Genomic DNA, 16,794 nt, shown 5'->3' with positions numbered 1-16,794 from the left:
TAGTCCTGTTGCATTTCTGGTGAAATGGGGACCACCCAGGAGATAAACATTGAGGGAATTCAAATTAAATGGCAGGACCTTCACCAAGGACAGGCAGTTGGACAGTTGTCTTGAAAATTATCATTGCTCAGTACTTTTGTTAATTCTCAACCCATGTTGTCATGGTCTTGCTGCAATCAGGCATAAACTACTTCATTTTCATGAGACGCAAATAGAACTAAACTTTGTGCAATCAAACATCCCCACTTCAGACATCATGGAAGGTTGATCAATTAGAAATAGAAGGATGGTTGGGTTAGGACATTGCACTGTGCTACTGACTGAAGCGTGGCTTTAGGGGGTGGGATAATCTCCAACACACACCACTACTTTATGTGAGGTCTGGCCCGACCAATGAAGTGTTTATCAACTTCAATTTGACCAGGATCTTTGATGCTAACTTTGTCTAATGCTGATGTGAAAGGCAGTCATACATGTCAGGAATTCAACTGTTTTGAGTATGTTTGAAACAAGGTCGTGCTAAGTTGTGGATTCAAATTGTTCTGGTGAAATCCAAACAGACATCTACAAGCAGGTTATAGGAAAGTGCCATTTATTAGCACCCATGGCATACTTTCAGGGACGGAGTGGCAAATGGGCAATTTGGTTGATGCAACTCGAGACCCGAGTGTGAGAGATATTTTCTCTTAAGAAACAAAATGAAGTATTATTCATTTATTTCACATTTAACATCAGGTGATCGAAAAAGCTCTTTAAATATCTAGTTAGTGAATGGGATAGCTTACCAGAGCTATGATACACTGTCCATTTGTCATGTTAAAAATGGGTAACTTATCCAGTCCAAATGCTGTTTGGAACTCTTTGGAAAAACATTAAATTCAAGCTTACTCAAAGCCACTAGCAGCCTAGTTTACATTACTTCAGCAAAACTGAGGAGTTGAATAGCCTGGGTACCTATTTCGTAATTGCATTTGCAGCACACCCAACCAAGCAAGAAATATTTGGCTTGATGTTAAGCTGGTATGATGAAAATGGCCCAATGAACCATCACTTTTCTTGTTGGCAAGTACACAAGCAAATAGCAAAGCCAGTGCAAAGGTCAGGGCTTGAGTAACGAGCACAGGATATTTAATCAATCTGGAAGTAATGATTAAGGAACAAAGGTGGGTATAAAAATTTAGAAAGGAAGAAAAAAAGATTTAAACTAAAGGATAAACACCTCAGTATACAACATCAAAATACATATCAATCGTGTCTGGCTCTGTTCTGCATCAAACTCGTTCATTTTCACATGCTCACCATTCTCTATATTACACATTGCTTCCATCTAGTATATTTATCCAAACTACCAGATTTTCTTCATATTCTACACTAAATCAAACTGCACCAGTTGTGTTTTCTTCTAGCTGTATATAGCATCAAATTGCACCAGTCATATCATTATTCCATGCTGTATTTTGCAAACTCTAGCACCACCTAGGTTTTCTCAGTGCTGTTAACTGCATCATTCTACGGCACTTTCAATTACGTCACATTCAATTACAATCTTACCAAATATTTGATATTTTAATTTTTATAATTCAAGATGCAATATGCTCGGCCCCAATTCCAAGCAAATACAATTGGATGTTTTGGTATACAAAAACAAACTGCTGCTTTGCAATGGAAAGGGGGAAAACATGGCATATTTCAAGAACAATGTCATTCTTCGGTCTTTATTCCTTTGCACAAGAGATTTTAAGAGCTTTTGATAAGAACTCAAATTACAATCTTAAACAAAAGTTGCTGAGAATACAAAGGGAGAATTGCTTTGTATTACATTAATCACATACCTTTTATCTTTGAAATAAAGCAATGATTTAATTAGGGAGTATTAGGGCTGTTTCATCATTGCCAATCCCCACCATTTCTATATTCCAATAATTGCCCCCCCCGACCCAAACACGGTTTATTCTTCTCTTATACAAGACCACTATAATAAAGCATCTCATACAATGAAGAGAGAAATAATTATTTGCGAAAAAAATCTTATTTGAACATATATTAGCAAGAGTCAACTAGAAATTATTTACCAAAATTCAGCAAGGTACAGCAGTAAGAACATACCATAGAATCCCTTTTTGGTCCATGGAATCATATTGGCAAGATTGCCAATTACTTTCACTCATCTAAACATTTCCAATAAGCCATCAGTTCCCTCAAGCATTCATCTGATTTATCTTGGAAAATCTAGAATATCTTCTCTTTCAGTTAGTACATTCCATATTACAATTTTCTCCCTTCACGTTACCTTGGCTCTGCTGGCACTTACATTGGTTGTCCTACTGGGAATCAACTCTCAGGACACTGGGAATCAACTCTCAGGACACTGGGAAATGGCTTTTTTGCTCTCTTGAAATAAGAAAATTAGGTGGTCAAGCCTACTCTACCATTCACCTGGTTCATGGGTGATTTTCTACCTTGGTTCAAAATTCCTACAATATTCCCATATCCTCGATTCCTTGAATGTCAATCCGATTTGAATGAATTTGGACCGAGTCCCTACGACCCTTCAATATAGAGAATTCCAGATAATCATTATTTTCAAAATAAAATTGCCTCAGCTCAGTCCCACATGGTCACCTTTAAATTTGAGAGTAAACCAGAGGGAATCCAGGGGAACCACTCACCCTGCATCCAGCACCTTGAATGCAGCTCCAGTGAATACAGGCCAGGGGATAGCGCAGTGGCGCAACAGTACAGTTGCTGCCTTACAGCGCTAGGGACCCAGGTTCGATCCAGAGTACGGGGTGCCATCTGCACAGAGTTTGCACGTTCTCTCCGTGACTGTGCAAGTTTTTTCTGGGTGGCTTTTCTTTGGGTGTTCTGGTTTCCTCCCACATTCTAAAGACGTGCAGGTTTATAGGTTAATTGACTTCTGTAAATTGTCCCTAGTGTCGAGGACAGAACTAGTGTGTGAGTGTTTGCTGGTGTCCGAAGGGCCAGTTTCCACCCTGTCGCTCTGAACTCAACAATTCCAGTTAATCTCATCTTCACCCTTGGAGGTCATTTGGGAATTTTCTTCACATTCCCTTTCTTGCATGTATATTCTCTCTCTCTCCCTCCAAACCCCCTCCCCTCCCAACCCTTGGACCTGCAAATCTCCTCCAAGGTTTCTCTATTCAAAGGAAATCTAACCTAGCTTTCCCAGTATCTCCATGAAAAGTTTGACATCCGACTCCATTTTAGTATATCTCTCCCAGAGCTCCATCAAGGCCAGCACACATTTTATAAGCTGTGTCCAGTTCAGGCCATAATAATATGGTCAGGAAGTAATCAGGGCTTTAAAAGGTCTATCATAATTTCCTGGCTTTTGTACCCGATATGTCTTTTAAAACCAACACTCTAATGTCACACCAGCCTCAGAGATTCCAGTTTCATGAGGTATACAAAAATGCTGGAAAATTCCAGTTTCATGACTTGTTTCTCCTTCAAAATATCATGAATTAGCAGCTTGCCTCATTCTTCCTTCAAAACCACACCTGACTATATTCTTCCATCCTATGTCAGGCCATTTCCCTGGTCTATCAGTGTCACCTGAAATTTGTCATCAGCCTTGTCAGATATAAAAAGACCAAGGAGTCTTATAACCGAGAGCTGCAAAATTTAGTATGGCATATTCTTCACAAGAAATGCTAGTTGTCACAAATTACTTTGGAGAAATGACAGTTCAAAATTCACCAGGCATTAGAGCATGCAGAGAAAAGTGGTTCGGGGGGAGGGGGAGAGAAATAGCGGAGCACGCAAAGAGTAGACATTATGCACGGAAGACAGATCCTGCTGAACATATTTCAGGGAGAGCTGAAAACTATGTTTACAGTTGGCACCAAAGCATTGATGGCTCTTTTGAAGATGTCTCCGGCTGGACCAGGGATTGCAAACAGACCTCAAACTAGTGGGACAGAATATTAAAATTGGAATGAGTTTAAGTACAGTAATTTGTTACATATTTAAATACAAATGGAAATACTCTTCACCCTGGTATTGAACAGACAGGAGGTGATGGCTGACCTCTGCTTTCTCTAAAGGCAAACATGCAATTTGGAGATGGCAGCTCAAAGCAAGCCTGGACAGTGAACAATAAGCCAACCACATTAGCCTTCAAGCTGCATATGAAAAATAGGTGTTGTCACCCTCACTACTTTCTGGTGGATTCTGCTGACAGTAGGATCTGTTTCCGTTTATCTGTAGATAGACAAAATGCTGGAGCACCTCAGGTCAGGCAGCATCTTTGGAGAAAAGGAACAGGTGATGTTTCGGATCGGAACCCTTCCGAACAGAAATGTAATCTGTGATTGCTGGATGGCAGGCTTTGGAAAAGATAAAGGATTCAAGGATTTTGCATGTTTACTTTATCGGATCACACTAGGGCCAATTAGAAGGTAGTTTACTGCCCCCACAGAATAATGAGTTAGCAAGGTTTACCCATTTCATGTAAAGTGAAGAAAACACAAGACAAGCAAAATTTTAATAATGGAAATTAAGTACAAGTGAGTACTTGAACAACAAAATCTCCTCAGAAGCTACAAGAAAGGATATAAACTGCTGTACCCCATTTTACAATGCAGAGGTCAGTCTTGGGTATTTATAAAGACTAGACTCACTCTTTCTACATTTGCCAGTGAATTATGTTCCCAAAAGAAATGTTATATTTACTATCTCTAACCACAAGAATCTTATTTTGCAATCAGTAACAGCCCAGTGGTAATCAGCTCGACTCTGAATTGGCAGCATCCCATTGTGTCTTGGACACAAGTTTACTGAAAAAATGCTGCAAATTGCCAAACCAGCTTGTGATCAATAATTTTCAAAATTCTCTCCTGAACAATCCCTAACACGACACAATTGGGGTCCGCTGGTGAATTCATAATGGTTGATGGGGTAAATTATCTCACTGCTTGGCAACAAAATTTGAAACTCCATAGATAATACAGAGAAAATGTAATACTAAGGCAACTTAAATCATTATTATGGCACTCGGTCTGTTCAAACACATGGAATAAAAATCATCTGACCTAACCCCAAACTGCCTTGGCAGCTCAGTTTGTAAACCCCAAAATTTATTGGCTTAACATTGGCACAAATGCATGACAGGTTTCTTAATTGAGAAAAGTCTGCTCCTCCGATTTTCATATATGGCAACAGTGAGCACTTCTCTGTTGCATTTTGGTTTTGGCTTTAAAATGAAAACTTACCCATTCAGTGCAGGGTTCATGTATTTGAGAAATAGCAGGAAAAAAAAGTTAAAAATCATATATATCCCACAATAAAGTAATCTGTATATCTCAACACTGCTGTGGCAATTCTTGCATTAACTCAATAAGAGGCGCATAAAGAAAATGGCACATCTCCACACAGAGCCCAATGCCCTTCAAGTATTTTACTGTTAACCGTGCATCACTGGTGTACTGACAATACCTCATTGAACTGGATTACGAATGGGATTTCCTCCAATTGTTTTTTGTGCTAGGTAGGTTAATTGTAACTCACCATAATACTTAAGAAAACAAAACCTGTGAATTTGACAATGTGGGTCAGGCGTTGATTGAAATCTGAGCCATAAATACCGAGGGAATTTGGAGTGTATTAAGGAAGATGGTTGGTGAAGTAACACATAGCAAAATGTCACACCTTATCAGGGTTAAAAGAAATTTAAGGTCCAGAGTTGCAAGACTCCTGAATCCAGCAGGTGGATCTTTACTCTTCCCTAATATAACAAAGAATCTTCACGTTAGTTAGCAACTACAATTATCCACCAGTTACCACCTACCTGATATAGGAATTCCACCAAGTCCTGTGTTGTGCGGTGGTATATTTAAGTCCAAGAAATTACTGTTCGAGGTGGGCGTTGCTGTGTGGTTCAAGTGCATCATGCTATTTTGGGGGTATGCCATCCATGGGTACCGTGCCTGACCTGGAAAACTGAACGAGTTGTAGACGGCTCTGTGCTGAAAAGCTGGGAACCTCCGTGGTAATACAGAGTTGGGAAAAGAGTTGCCAATGGAATTGGCTGTATTGGCAGAACCTGGTGTCAAGAAGCCACCAATGCCTTTGTTTGCAGTCTGCGATGGGGTCTGTAGTGCGCTGGGGGAATTGAGGCCCACGTTGGAAGGTTGGTCCTGGACTGAGAGTTCCTTCTCTATCAGGTCTGCTAAGGCTTTCCTGGTGATGTCGAACGGGTCGAAACCCAGGTCATCCTCTTGCTGTTTGGAGGAACCAAACCCAAAAGCTGCTTGCCAGTCTGTTGATGAAGATACGGGGATTGTTTCTGGAATTTATCAAAGAAAATATGAAATCAGTAAATATTTTAACAAATATTTAAATTAAGTGCATTGCTTTCAAACTGCCATTGACTCTTAATCTGTGTTGAGTAGAGTTGGAAGTTAATGAACAAAGGTGGCCCAAATGAGAACAAAATCACAAAAGGGCCCAGTTTGAAAAGTACGCAATGCCAGTTCCTTCATTAAATGGAACCGAGGGGGAGGTTCTGTATCTATACAGGGGGAACACAGTTAATGAAAGGAATGGGAAAACATCTATAAAGGATTTAGTTAGAAATATTATTATTGGCTATTTTCTGTTTTCTTCCCTTTGTTCCTTCTGATGAGCAGATTAATGTTGGCAATGTTTTTTTTGTGGGTATGCAGGAGACAAAGAAGAGTGGAAAGAGGAGGTGAGAATGTGAGGTTCATGTACATAACGAGCAAAGAGACTGGATAGTGATACAAGTAAATAGAAGGAGGGGGTAGGGGGGGAGGGGTTGGTAACAGATTTGAACAGAAAAATGTGCTGGAGTCCAACCACAATGGAGCCCGAGCATGGAATTCAAAATTTATGAAATATACACTTTCTTTTTTCATAGAAGACATGTGGGTTAACAGAAATAACCTTTCAAATTCTACATCCAACACAAAATAAAATTAGATTTATAATATTTAAATGCACACATGGCTTTAAATTCAGAAGCTACTTGACATTGAACAAATAGCTAACTCCAATTACGCAAGGGACGTAGCTATGTGCCAAATTCCTCTTGGGAATCCAGAGCACAATCACAACATTTTTAAAAGCTTAAAAACACCTTTTTTGGAAGCTGCATACAAAGGCTCAACACCAGTCATACAGCAAATAGTGCCCTTCAAAATGTTTGGGACAAAGACCCATCATTTATTTATTTGCCTCTGTACTCCGCAATTTGAGATTTGTAATATTAAATAATCACATGTGGTTAAAGTACACCTTGTCAGATTTTAATAAAGGCCATTTTTATACATTTTGGTTTCACCATGTAGAAATTACGGCAGTGTTTATACATAATCCCCCCATTTCAGGGCTCCATAATGTTTGAGACACAACAATGTCATGTAAATGAAAGTAGTCATGTTTAGTATTTTGTTGCATATCTTTTGCATGCTTTAAGTCAGAGATTCATGGACATCAACAGTTACTAGGTGCCTTCTCTGGTGATGCTCTGCCAGGCCTGTATTGCAGCCATCTTTAGTTTATGCTTGTTTTGGGGGGTGGTCCCCTTCAGTTTTCTCTTCAGCATATAAAAGGCATGCTCAATTGGGTTAAGATCAGGTGATTGACTTGGCCACTCAAGAATTGACCATTTTTTAAGCTTTGAAAAGCTCCTTTGTTGCTTTAGCAGTATGTTTGGGATCATTGTCTTGCTGTACAATGAACCGCCGGCCAATTAGTTTTGAGACATTTGTTTGAACTTGAGCAGATAGGATGTGTCTATACACTTCAGAATTCATTGTGCTACTACCATCAGCAGTTGTATCATCAATGAAGATAAGTGAGCCAGTACCGTCATCAGCCATACATGCTCAGGCCATAACACCCCCACCACTGTGTTTCACACATGAGGTGGTATGCTTCGGATCTTGGACAGTTCCTTCTCTCCTCCATACTTTGCTCTTGCCATCTCTCTAAGTTAATCTTCGTCTCGTCTGTGACAAGACTTTTTTCCAGAACTGTGGATGATCTTTTAAGTACTTCTTGGCAAACTGTAACCTGGCCATCCTACTTTTGCGGCTAACCAGTAGTTTGCATCTTGCCGTGTATCCTCTGTATTTCTGTTCATGAAATCTTCTGCCGACAGTGGTCATTGACAAATCCACACCTGACTCCTGAAGAGTGTTTCAGATCTGTCGGACAAGTGTTTGGGGATTTTTCTTTATTATAGAGAGAATTATAACTGTTTTATTCTTGTTTCTCAATCTCATAATGGCTTCTTTGACTTTCATTGGCACAACTTTGGTCCTCATGTTGATAAACAGCAATAAAAGTTTCCAAATGTGATAGAAAGACTAGGTGCCGAGAGCTCTTTTATACCCGTATTAAGGAGGCATTTAAACACACCTGAGGAATTACAAACGCCTGTGAAGTCATGTGAAGTCATGTGTCCCGAACATTATGACTATATATAAACACAGCTGTAATTTCTACATGGTGAAACCAAAATGTGTAAAAATACCCTTTAATGAAATCTGACGATGTGCACTTTAACCACAAGTGATTTTTTTTAAATTACAAAACTCAAATTATGGAGTACATAGGCAAATAAATAAATGATGGGTCTTTGTCCCAAACATTATGGAGGGCACTGTATGTCAACAGAAAGCTGACAGCTCTTGGCAATACATGGGATTGGAGTTTCACATAAGCAATTATCTCCACTGGTATCAGCTTTGTCAGAATGCTGTACATTTTAAGGCAAATATGATAACCTTTAATAGATGTGTCATTTAATCAATATAAACACATGACAATGTTTTAATTAGATTATCTAAGGTGCAGCACCTCTTGACATGTTTTGTGAGTGGTCGGGGCTCTCATAGGCATCAGGTGCAATGTAAAAGATACAGTATATAAGGAACAAAACACAGTGCTGGGGTAATGCAGCAGGTCAGGCAGTACCACTGAAGAACGGATAAGTGATGTTTCAGATCAGGACCCATCTTCAGATCATGTCCTCCAGAGATGCTGCCTGACTCACTGAGTTACTCCAGCACTTCGGTTTGCTCAAGATCCCTCTTGTTTCAGCAACCTAAAAGGATAGCTTAACCTGGAGTAATGACTTTCATTAAAAGCTGTTTTAAATATTTTGGGGAATGGAAAGTCCTTCTAAGCCACTATAAAACTAAACATGGCCATTCCACAACCAAAAGTAATCACCAGTTATGCCTTCAGCTAAAAGCTGTCAATGATTTGAAATTGTCAGTTCAGCCTCAGATTAATGGGAGACTGATAAGGCAATATATTTAATCATTGGATCCTTTTTTGAGAGAAAGCTGGCAGTTATTTTGTTAGTTTATGCATTACATTTCATGTATCATGGTTTAAATGCTCCGAAGTTACCCGAATCTAATTTCAACTGATTTATTTGATAGTTTTCTTCAAAGCTATTTCGTTTCTAAAGCTCCCAAGAAGAGATCACAAAAGGTACAAAAACACAAATTTTCTCTCTCCAACTACTTTGGAAGGGGATTCACACTGTGACATTATTGATTTCAATAGCAATCAGAGTAGGAGGGAGCTGGTAGGAGGCAAGGCAGTGCAGGAACAGAAAAAGGCAGGGGTCAAGGCAGGGCAAGTGAGAGGTGAACAGTTAGAACAACAAAGCATTTTTCAAGCATCTTCCGTCAAACAGTTTGAGCCGTTTAACCGGAAAGAAATTCTGAAATGATCAGCATTAATCTAGCAGTAAAGTGGCATAGCGGTTGGTTGGTGTTGCTGCCTCCAGAAATCTGGACTCAATTCTGACCTCAGATGCTATCGATGTGAAAAACTCACATTTCCCTTGGATGTTCTGGCTTTGTTCCACATCCCAAATGAGGTTTAATTGGCAACTGTAAATTCCCCCAGTATAGGTGAGGGACAGGAGGAGCAAAGAAAGTTGATGGACAGGTGGGAGAGAATAAAACAGGGAAGTGGATGAATGGGCCGGATGGCAACATAGAGCACTACGGCACAGGAACAGACATTTCAGCTCACAATGTCAAACAGAATGCCAAGAAAAACTAACCTCCTCTGCCTGCACACGAACCATATCCCTCCATTCCCTGCACATCCATGTGCTATCTAAAAGCCTCATAAATACTACTATCATATCTGCTTCCACCATCACCCCTGACTGCACATTCCAGATGCTCGCCCTAAAATATATATGTCCTTTAAACTCTGCCCTCATTACCTTCAATCTATGCCTGCGAGTCTTTCTGACATTTCCATCCTGGGAATAAGGGTCTGACCATCTACCCAATCTAGTCCATTCATAATTTGACATACTTCTGTCACTCTCTCCTCAAGATCCAACATCCAAAGAAAATAATCTGTTTATCCAACCTCTACTTTTAGCCAATGCCCCTAAATCCAGGCAGCATGCTGTAAACCTCTTCCCATCCTCTAAGTCTCCACATCCTTCTTGTAATAATGTGATCAGAATTGCACACCGTAGGCCAAAACCAGACTAATCGATGTCCTATGAAGCTGCATCATCACTTCCTGCCTCTTATACTCTATGCCCAGATGAATGATGACAAGCATACATTATGCCTCCCTTACCATTCCATCTACTTGTGCTGCCACTTTCAGGAAGCTATGGACCTGGACCCGAAGATCCCCCTGCATATCAATGCTTTTACGGGTCCTTCTATTAACTGTATACTCACCCCTATATCCGTCCTCCCAAAGCGCAACATGACACACTTGATCGGCTTAAACACCATCGGACATTCCACCACCCACTTCTACAGCTAATCTATATCCCACTGTTTATTTTAACAGCATTCCTAGTGGTCCCAAATTCCAGCAATTTTGATGTAGTCTGCAAATTTACAAACTAACAAATCTATACTTGCGTCCCGGTCAATTAAGTATCAGAGGACCCACCAAAGACCCACTCTAAGCGGAACTCCACTTGCCACTGACATCTACTCGGAATACCACAATCCTGGGTTCTATGGATCCATGCAACCAAGTGACCATTAATCCCATGAATCTTAATCTTCTGGATCAGCCTACCATGAGTGATTTTATCAAATGTCCGAATAAAATCCATGTTGACTACATCCAATGCCCTATTCTCATGGATTACCTTTGTCACCTCAAAACAACTCGATAAGAGTCCATAAAGCATGACCTACCACGCATAAGGCATGCTAACTGACCCCAATTAGCCCATTCCCTCCCAAATGAGAATAATTCCCAATCCCAAAGAATCCTTTCCATTGGCACTGATGGGAGGCTCACTGGCCTCTAACTCCATGGATTTTCTCTACTTCCCATCTTCAGGAGCAACATTGGCCAGTTTCTAGTCCTCCAGAACCTCTCAAAGAAGCTAAGTTCTTCATGCAATCCCTCTCTTGCATTTCTAAATAACCTGGGATAGATCCCGTTAGGCCCTGGAGATTTAACAACCTTAATGCTCTCAAGAAGCCGAACACCACCTCCGCCTTGATCTTAAACTGCCCTTGCATATACTATTCTCCACACTAATGTCACTTTCCTCTATGTCCTTCTCCTTGGTGAATACAGATGGAAAGTACTCATTGAGTACATCGTCTACATCCTCTGACTCCCACCACAAATTCCCTCCTTTATCCTGAGCAATCCGAGCTTCTTCCTAGTTTCCCTCTTGTCTTTAAGGTACGTATAAAAAGCCATGAGATTTTTTTCAAAGGTATTTTAAAACCCCTTTTGGCCTTTCTAATTGCCTGCTTGAGTTCTTTCTTACTTGCCTTAAATTTCTCAAAGGCCCTGTAACACTATGAATAATGGCTTGCCTTGATGCAAATAGGATGATGAATTGAAAAGTGCCGCAGCCTATACAATTTCTATATAGGACCATGGAGATGAATGAAGCCATTTCTTTAAATGTGGCCGGTTGAGTAATTTGTTTTTGATCATCCATAAGTAGCTGCTTGAGGATATTCATTGTCATCAGAACAACTGGTTCTCCATTTTAGTCTGATTCATCTCCAACAATAAATGTGGGAACATTGATATCTTTATAAATACTTGCTGTACCTGCATACATACACTAACTCGCCCAGATCCCCATCCAGCTCTTAAGGCTAATCTCTCATTTAGGTATTATACTTCTAGTTTTCCTGCAAAAACAGACAATTCCCCATTTTCACATATTATACTCCATTTAGCAGTTCTTTATTTAACCTAGCTGTGCCCTTCAGTCTCGCTTCTTTCATACGCCCATAATCGGCGAATCACATAACTAGAGCTGTAGATGGGGCTTTAAATTAAGTAGTGAGGAGGGGGGGGGAGGATTCAACAGATTAGAAAAGTATGGGTAAAGAGAAGGAAAGGATACTGAAGACTCCAGAATAAAAAATAGGACCGGAAGTTAAGAAAGGGATTAGAGCCTAAAGTTAAGCAACATGGGGACCAATTTGAGAAGAGGGGCAGTGAAAACAAAATTAATATTTGAACGCACGCAGTATACTTAACAAGGTGGGTGAGATTTATAGCGAAATTCTAAATTGGCAGGTATGATATTGTGGGTACACAAAAAAAGCTGGAGAAACTCAGCGGGTGCAGCAGCATCTATGGAGCGAAGGAAATAGGCAAAGTTTCGGGCCGAAACCCTTCTTCAGACTGATCGGGGGTGGGGGGGGGGGCGGGGACAAGAAAGGAAAAAGGAGGAGGAGCCCGAAGGCTGTGGGATGGGAGGAGACAGCAGGGGGACTGAGGAAGAGGAGGAGATAGCAAGGACTAACAAAATTGGGAGAATTCGATGTTCATGCCCCCAGGATGCAGACTCCCCAAGCGGAACATGAGGTGCTGTTCCTCCAATTTCCGGTGCTGCTCGCTGTGGCCATGGAGGAGACCCAGGACAGAGAGGTCGGAGACGGAATGGGAGGGGAAGTTGAAGTGCTGAGCCACCGGGAGGTCACCTTGGTTAGTGCAGACCGAGCGGAAGTGTTCGGCGAAACGATCGCCCAACCTCCGCTTGGTCTCACCGATATAGATCTGCTGACATCTAGAGCAGCGGATGCAATAGTTGTGTCTGAAAGAGGATCAAAGCTGCACATCAAACGAGATGTATCCAATCGAAAAGACAGGCAGGTGGGCTGAGAGTGTGGGGTGGTTCTGTTGGCAAAGAAGGATGTCCAATCCTTAGCAAGAATTGACAGGATTGGATGATGTGGAATGCTTTTGGGTAAAGTTAAGAAACTGCAAGGGTAAAAAGATCCTGATGGGAGTTAGATATTTGGCCTCCGAATATTGCCCAGGATGTAGCAGACAAATTACATCAGGAGTTAGAAAATTTTAGATTTGGTGTTCTGCGGGGGGTCAGTGCTGGGTCTGCTACAGTGCCCTCCATAATGTATGGGACAAAGACACATAATTTATTTATTTGCCTCTGTACTCCACAATTTGAGATTTGTAATAGAAAAAAAATGTGGTTAAAGTGCACATTATCAGATTTCAATAAAGGCCATTTTTATATATTTGGTTTCACCATGTAGAAATTACAGCTGTGTTTATATATAGTCCGTCCCCCCCCCCCCCCCCCCCCCATATTTCAGGGCACCATAATGTTCGGGACACGTGACTTCACAGGCGTTTGTTATTCCTCAGGTGTGTTTAAATGCCTCCTTAATACTGGTATAAAAGAGCTCTCGGCAACCTAGTCTTTCTATCACATTTGGAAACTTTTATTGCTGTTTATCAACATGAGGACCAAAGTTGTGCCAATGAAAGTCAAAGAAGCCATTATGAGATTGAGAAACAAGAATAAAACAGTTATAATTCTCTCTATAATAAAGAAAAATCGCCAAACACTTGTCCGACAGATCAGAAACACTCTTCAGGAGTCAGGTGTGGATTTGTCAATGACCACTGTCAGCAGAAGATTTCATGAACAGAAATACCACTGGTCAGCCGCAAAAGTAGGATGGCCAGGTTACAGTTTGCCAAGAAGTACTTAAATGATCAACCACAGTTCTGGAAAAAGGTCTTGTGGACAGATGAGACGAAGATTAACTTAGAGTGATGGCAAGAGCAAAGTATGGAGGAGAGAAGGAACTGCCCAAGATCCAAAGCATACCGCTTCATCTGTGAAACACGGTGATAGGTATCTTATGGCCTGGGCATGTATGGCTGCTGAAGGTACTGGCTCATTTATCTTCATTGATGATATAACTGCTGATGGTAGTAGCACAATGAATTCTGAAGTGTATAGACGCATCCTATCTGCTTAAGTTCAAACAAATGCCTCAAAACTTCTCAGCCGTCAGTTCATTCTACAGCAAGACAATGATCCCAAACATACTGCTAAAGCAACAAAGGAGTTTTTCAAAGCTAAAAAATTGTCACTTCTTGAGCGGCCAAGTCAATCATCCAATCTGAACCCAATTGAGCATGCCTTCTATATGCTGAAGAGAAATCTGAAGGGGATTAGCCCCCAAAACAAGCAAAAGCTAAATATGGCTGCAATACAGGCCTGGCAGAGCATCACCAGAGAAGATACCCAGCAACTGGTGATGTCCCTGAATCGCAGACTTCAAGCAGCCAATACATGCAAAGGATATGCAACAAAATACTAAACGTGCCTACTTTCATTTACATTGGGGGGGGGGGGGGGGGGGGGAGAGACTATGTATAAACACTGCTGTAATTTCTACATGGTGAAACCAAAATGTATAAAAATGAACTTTATTAAAATTTGACAATGTCCACTTTAACCACGTGATTTTTTCTATTACAAATCTCAAATTGTGGAGTACCGAGGCAAATAAATAAATGATGGGTCTTTGTCCCAAACATCATGGTGGGCACTGTATGTATTAATGTTGTATGTTAATGATATGGATGATGACATTGATGGCTTTGTGGCCTGGTATGTGGACGATACGAAGATAGGTGGAGGGGTAGGTAGTGCTGAGGAAGCAAGGAGTCTGCAGAAGGACTTGGATAGGTTGGGAGAGTGGGCAATTAAAAGGCAAATGAAATACAGCTGGTATTCATTACTATAGGACTAGAAAATAAAAGCAAGGATGTACTGCTGAAGCTTTATAAGGAGTTAGCCAGACCACATTTGGACTATTATGAGCAGTTTTCGGCACCATATGTGAGGAAGGATGCACTGGCGTAGGAGAGGACCAGAGACTTAGGAGAATTATCCCAGAGATGATTAGGTTAACGTACGAGAAGTGTTTGATGGCTCTGGGCCGAAGGATGGGGGGGGGGGGGGGGGTCTTGTGAAACCTACCAAATAATGAAAGGTCTAAATAAACTGGATGTGGACAATGTTTCCAGTAGCAGGAAAGTCTGGGAGCAGAGGCACAGCCTCAGAATAAAAGGACACACCTTTAGATTGGAGTAGAGGATGAATTTTGACAGTGTGGTGAATCTGTGGAATTAATTGCATTAGGTGGTTGTGGAGGCTAAGTCCATGGGTATTTTTAAAGTCAAGATTGATAGGTACTTGATTCGGATGGGCGTCAAAGGTTATGGGGAGAGGGGAGGAGAATGGAGTTGAGAAGGGAAAATAGATCAGCCATGATCAAAGGGGAGCAGACTCGATGGGCCGAAAAGCATAATTCTGCTTCCCTGTCTACGAACTCTCTACCAGTAATGGCTGTGCACGGTAATGTGAATATTATGAACTTGAAAAACAGCTAGCAACATTCCAGATTCTTGCACAATAACACAAAGAATCTGCACTAACAAAACGTGGAGAAAATCAGACAGGAGCTCAGTGTTTTTTTAAACTTATTTTTTTTAAACACACTAGAGTGGGAAGTGGAGAGTTGTCAGGGAAATTCTTTGCGCACACAAACAAGCAGCGTGCATTTATATTGACTGGTCCAATCAAATGATGTGTGGGAGACAAGTGTATGCATGGTAATCTTCTTTCTCAGAACACCATGGAACAAACTAAAGAACAGGCTATCTTAAATCTAGTATGCCATGACAGAAAGTTAATGAATAACTTGGTAATTAAACGTCTGCATGACTGATCATAATATGATTGTCATACTGCAGTGAGTCATACTGCTCAGAAACAAGCCCTTTGGCCGACCAAGTCCGTGCCAATCATTAAACACTCATTAACACCAACCCCATCTTGTATTCTTTCTGCACTTTCATTAATTCTCCCAAGATTCTACCACACACCAGCACACCAGGGGCAGCCTACAGGGCCAATTAACCCCCCCAACCCGCACGTCTTTGGGACGTGCAAACATCGTGAAGTATCTGGAGAAAAGCTACACGGTCACAGGGGCAATATACAAATTCCACATAGACAGCAGAGGTCAAGAGTGAACTTGGGCTTTGGAACTGTAAAGCAGCCGGACAACGGGCCGAGTCACTGTGCTGTTTATCTTGCGAGTCCGCAAAAAACAGAATGAAGTTCACAAATCCGATCAAACCTAAAACTGCAGCTTTGAAGGCGTCTGTTAATGTAGATTGGAGAAACTGGATTCTGTTAATGTAGATTGGAGAAACTAGATTAAAATATATAACCATACAAAAATCATGAAGAATGATATCTAGCTTCCAATATATAGCTTCCAAGGTATTCGAGGGAAGCTCAACAGTGGCTACTGAAAGTAGTTAAATGTCATTAGATGAAACAAACAGATTTTAAAGCTGTAGAGTTGAGCCTAATAATTGAAAGAAACATAGAATATAGATCAAGAAACTGGAAAGAATTGAAGATTAAACTAGCTTCAGAAAACAGCCTGCAAAAGCTTTTAGAACCATGCAAAATGGAAAAGA

General features: G+C 40.9%; 1 protein-coding gene across 8 annotated transcripts in view; it reads right to left on the bottom strand.

The window, feature by feature from the left end:
* cnot4 (CCR4-NOT transcription complex subunit 4) overlaps positions 1-16,794 on the bottom strand; it is a 123,470-nt gene that overhangs the window by 33,337 nt on the left and 73,339 nt on the right. For all 8 annotated transcript variants that reach the window (XM_033037745.1, XM_033037750.1, XM_033037751.1 and 5 more), the window contains one exon: positions 5,810-6,307. In XM_033037745.1, the coding sequence (XP_032893636.1) occupies positions 5,810-6,307 (498 nt within the window). The remainder of the gene's footprint in view (positions 1-5,809; positions 6,308-16,794) is intronic.

Source organism: Amblyraja radiata, chromosome 19 (assembly GCF_010909765.2).
Source record: "Amblyraja radiata isolate CabotCenter1 chromosome 19, sAmbRad1.1.pri, whole genome shotgun sequence".
Lineage (NCBI taxonomy): Eukaryota > Metazoa > Chordata > Chondrichthyes > Rajiformes > Rajidae > Amblyraja > Amblyraja radiata.
This window is presented reverse-complemented; position numbering and strand designations above follow the sequence as displayed.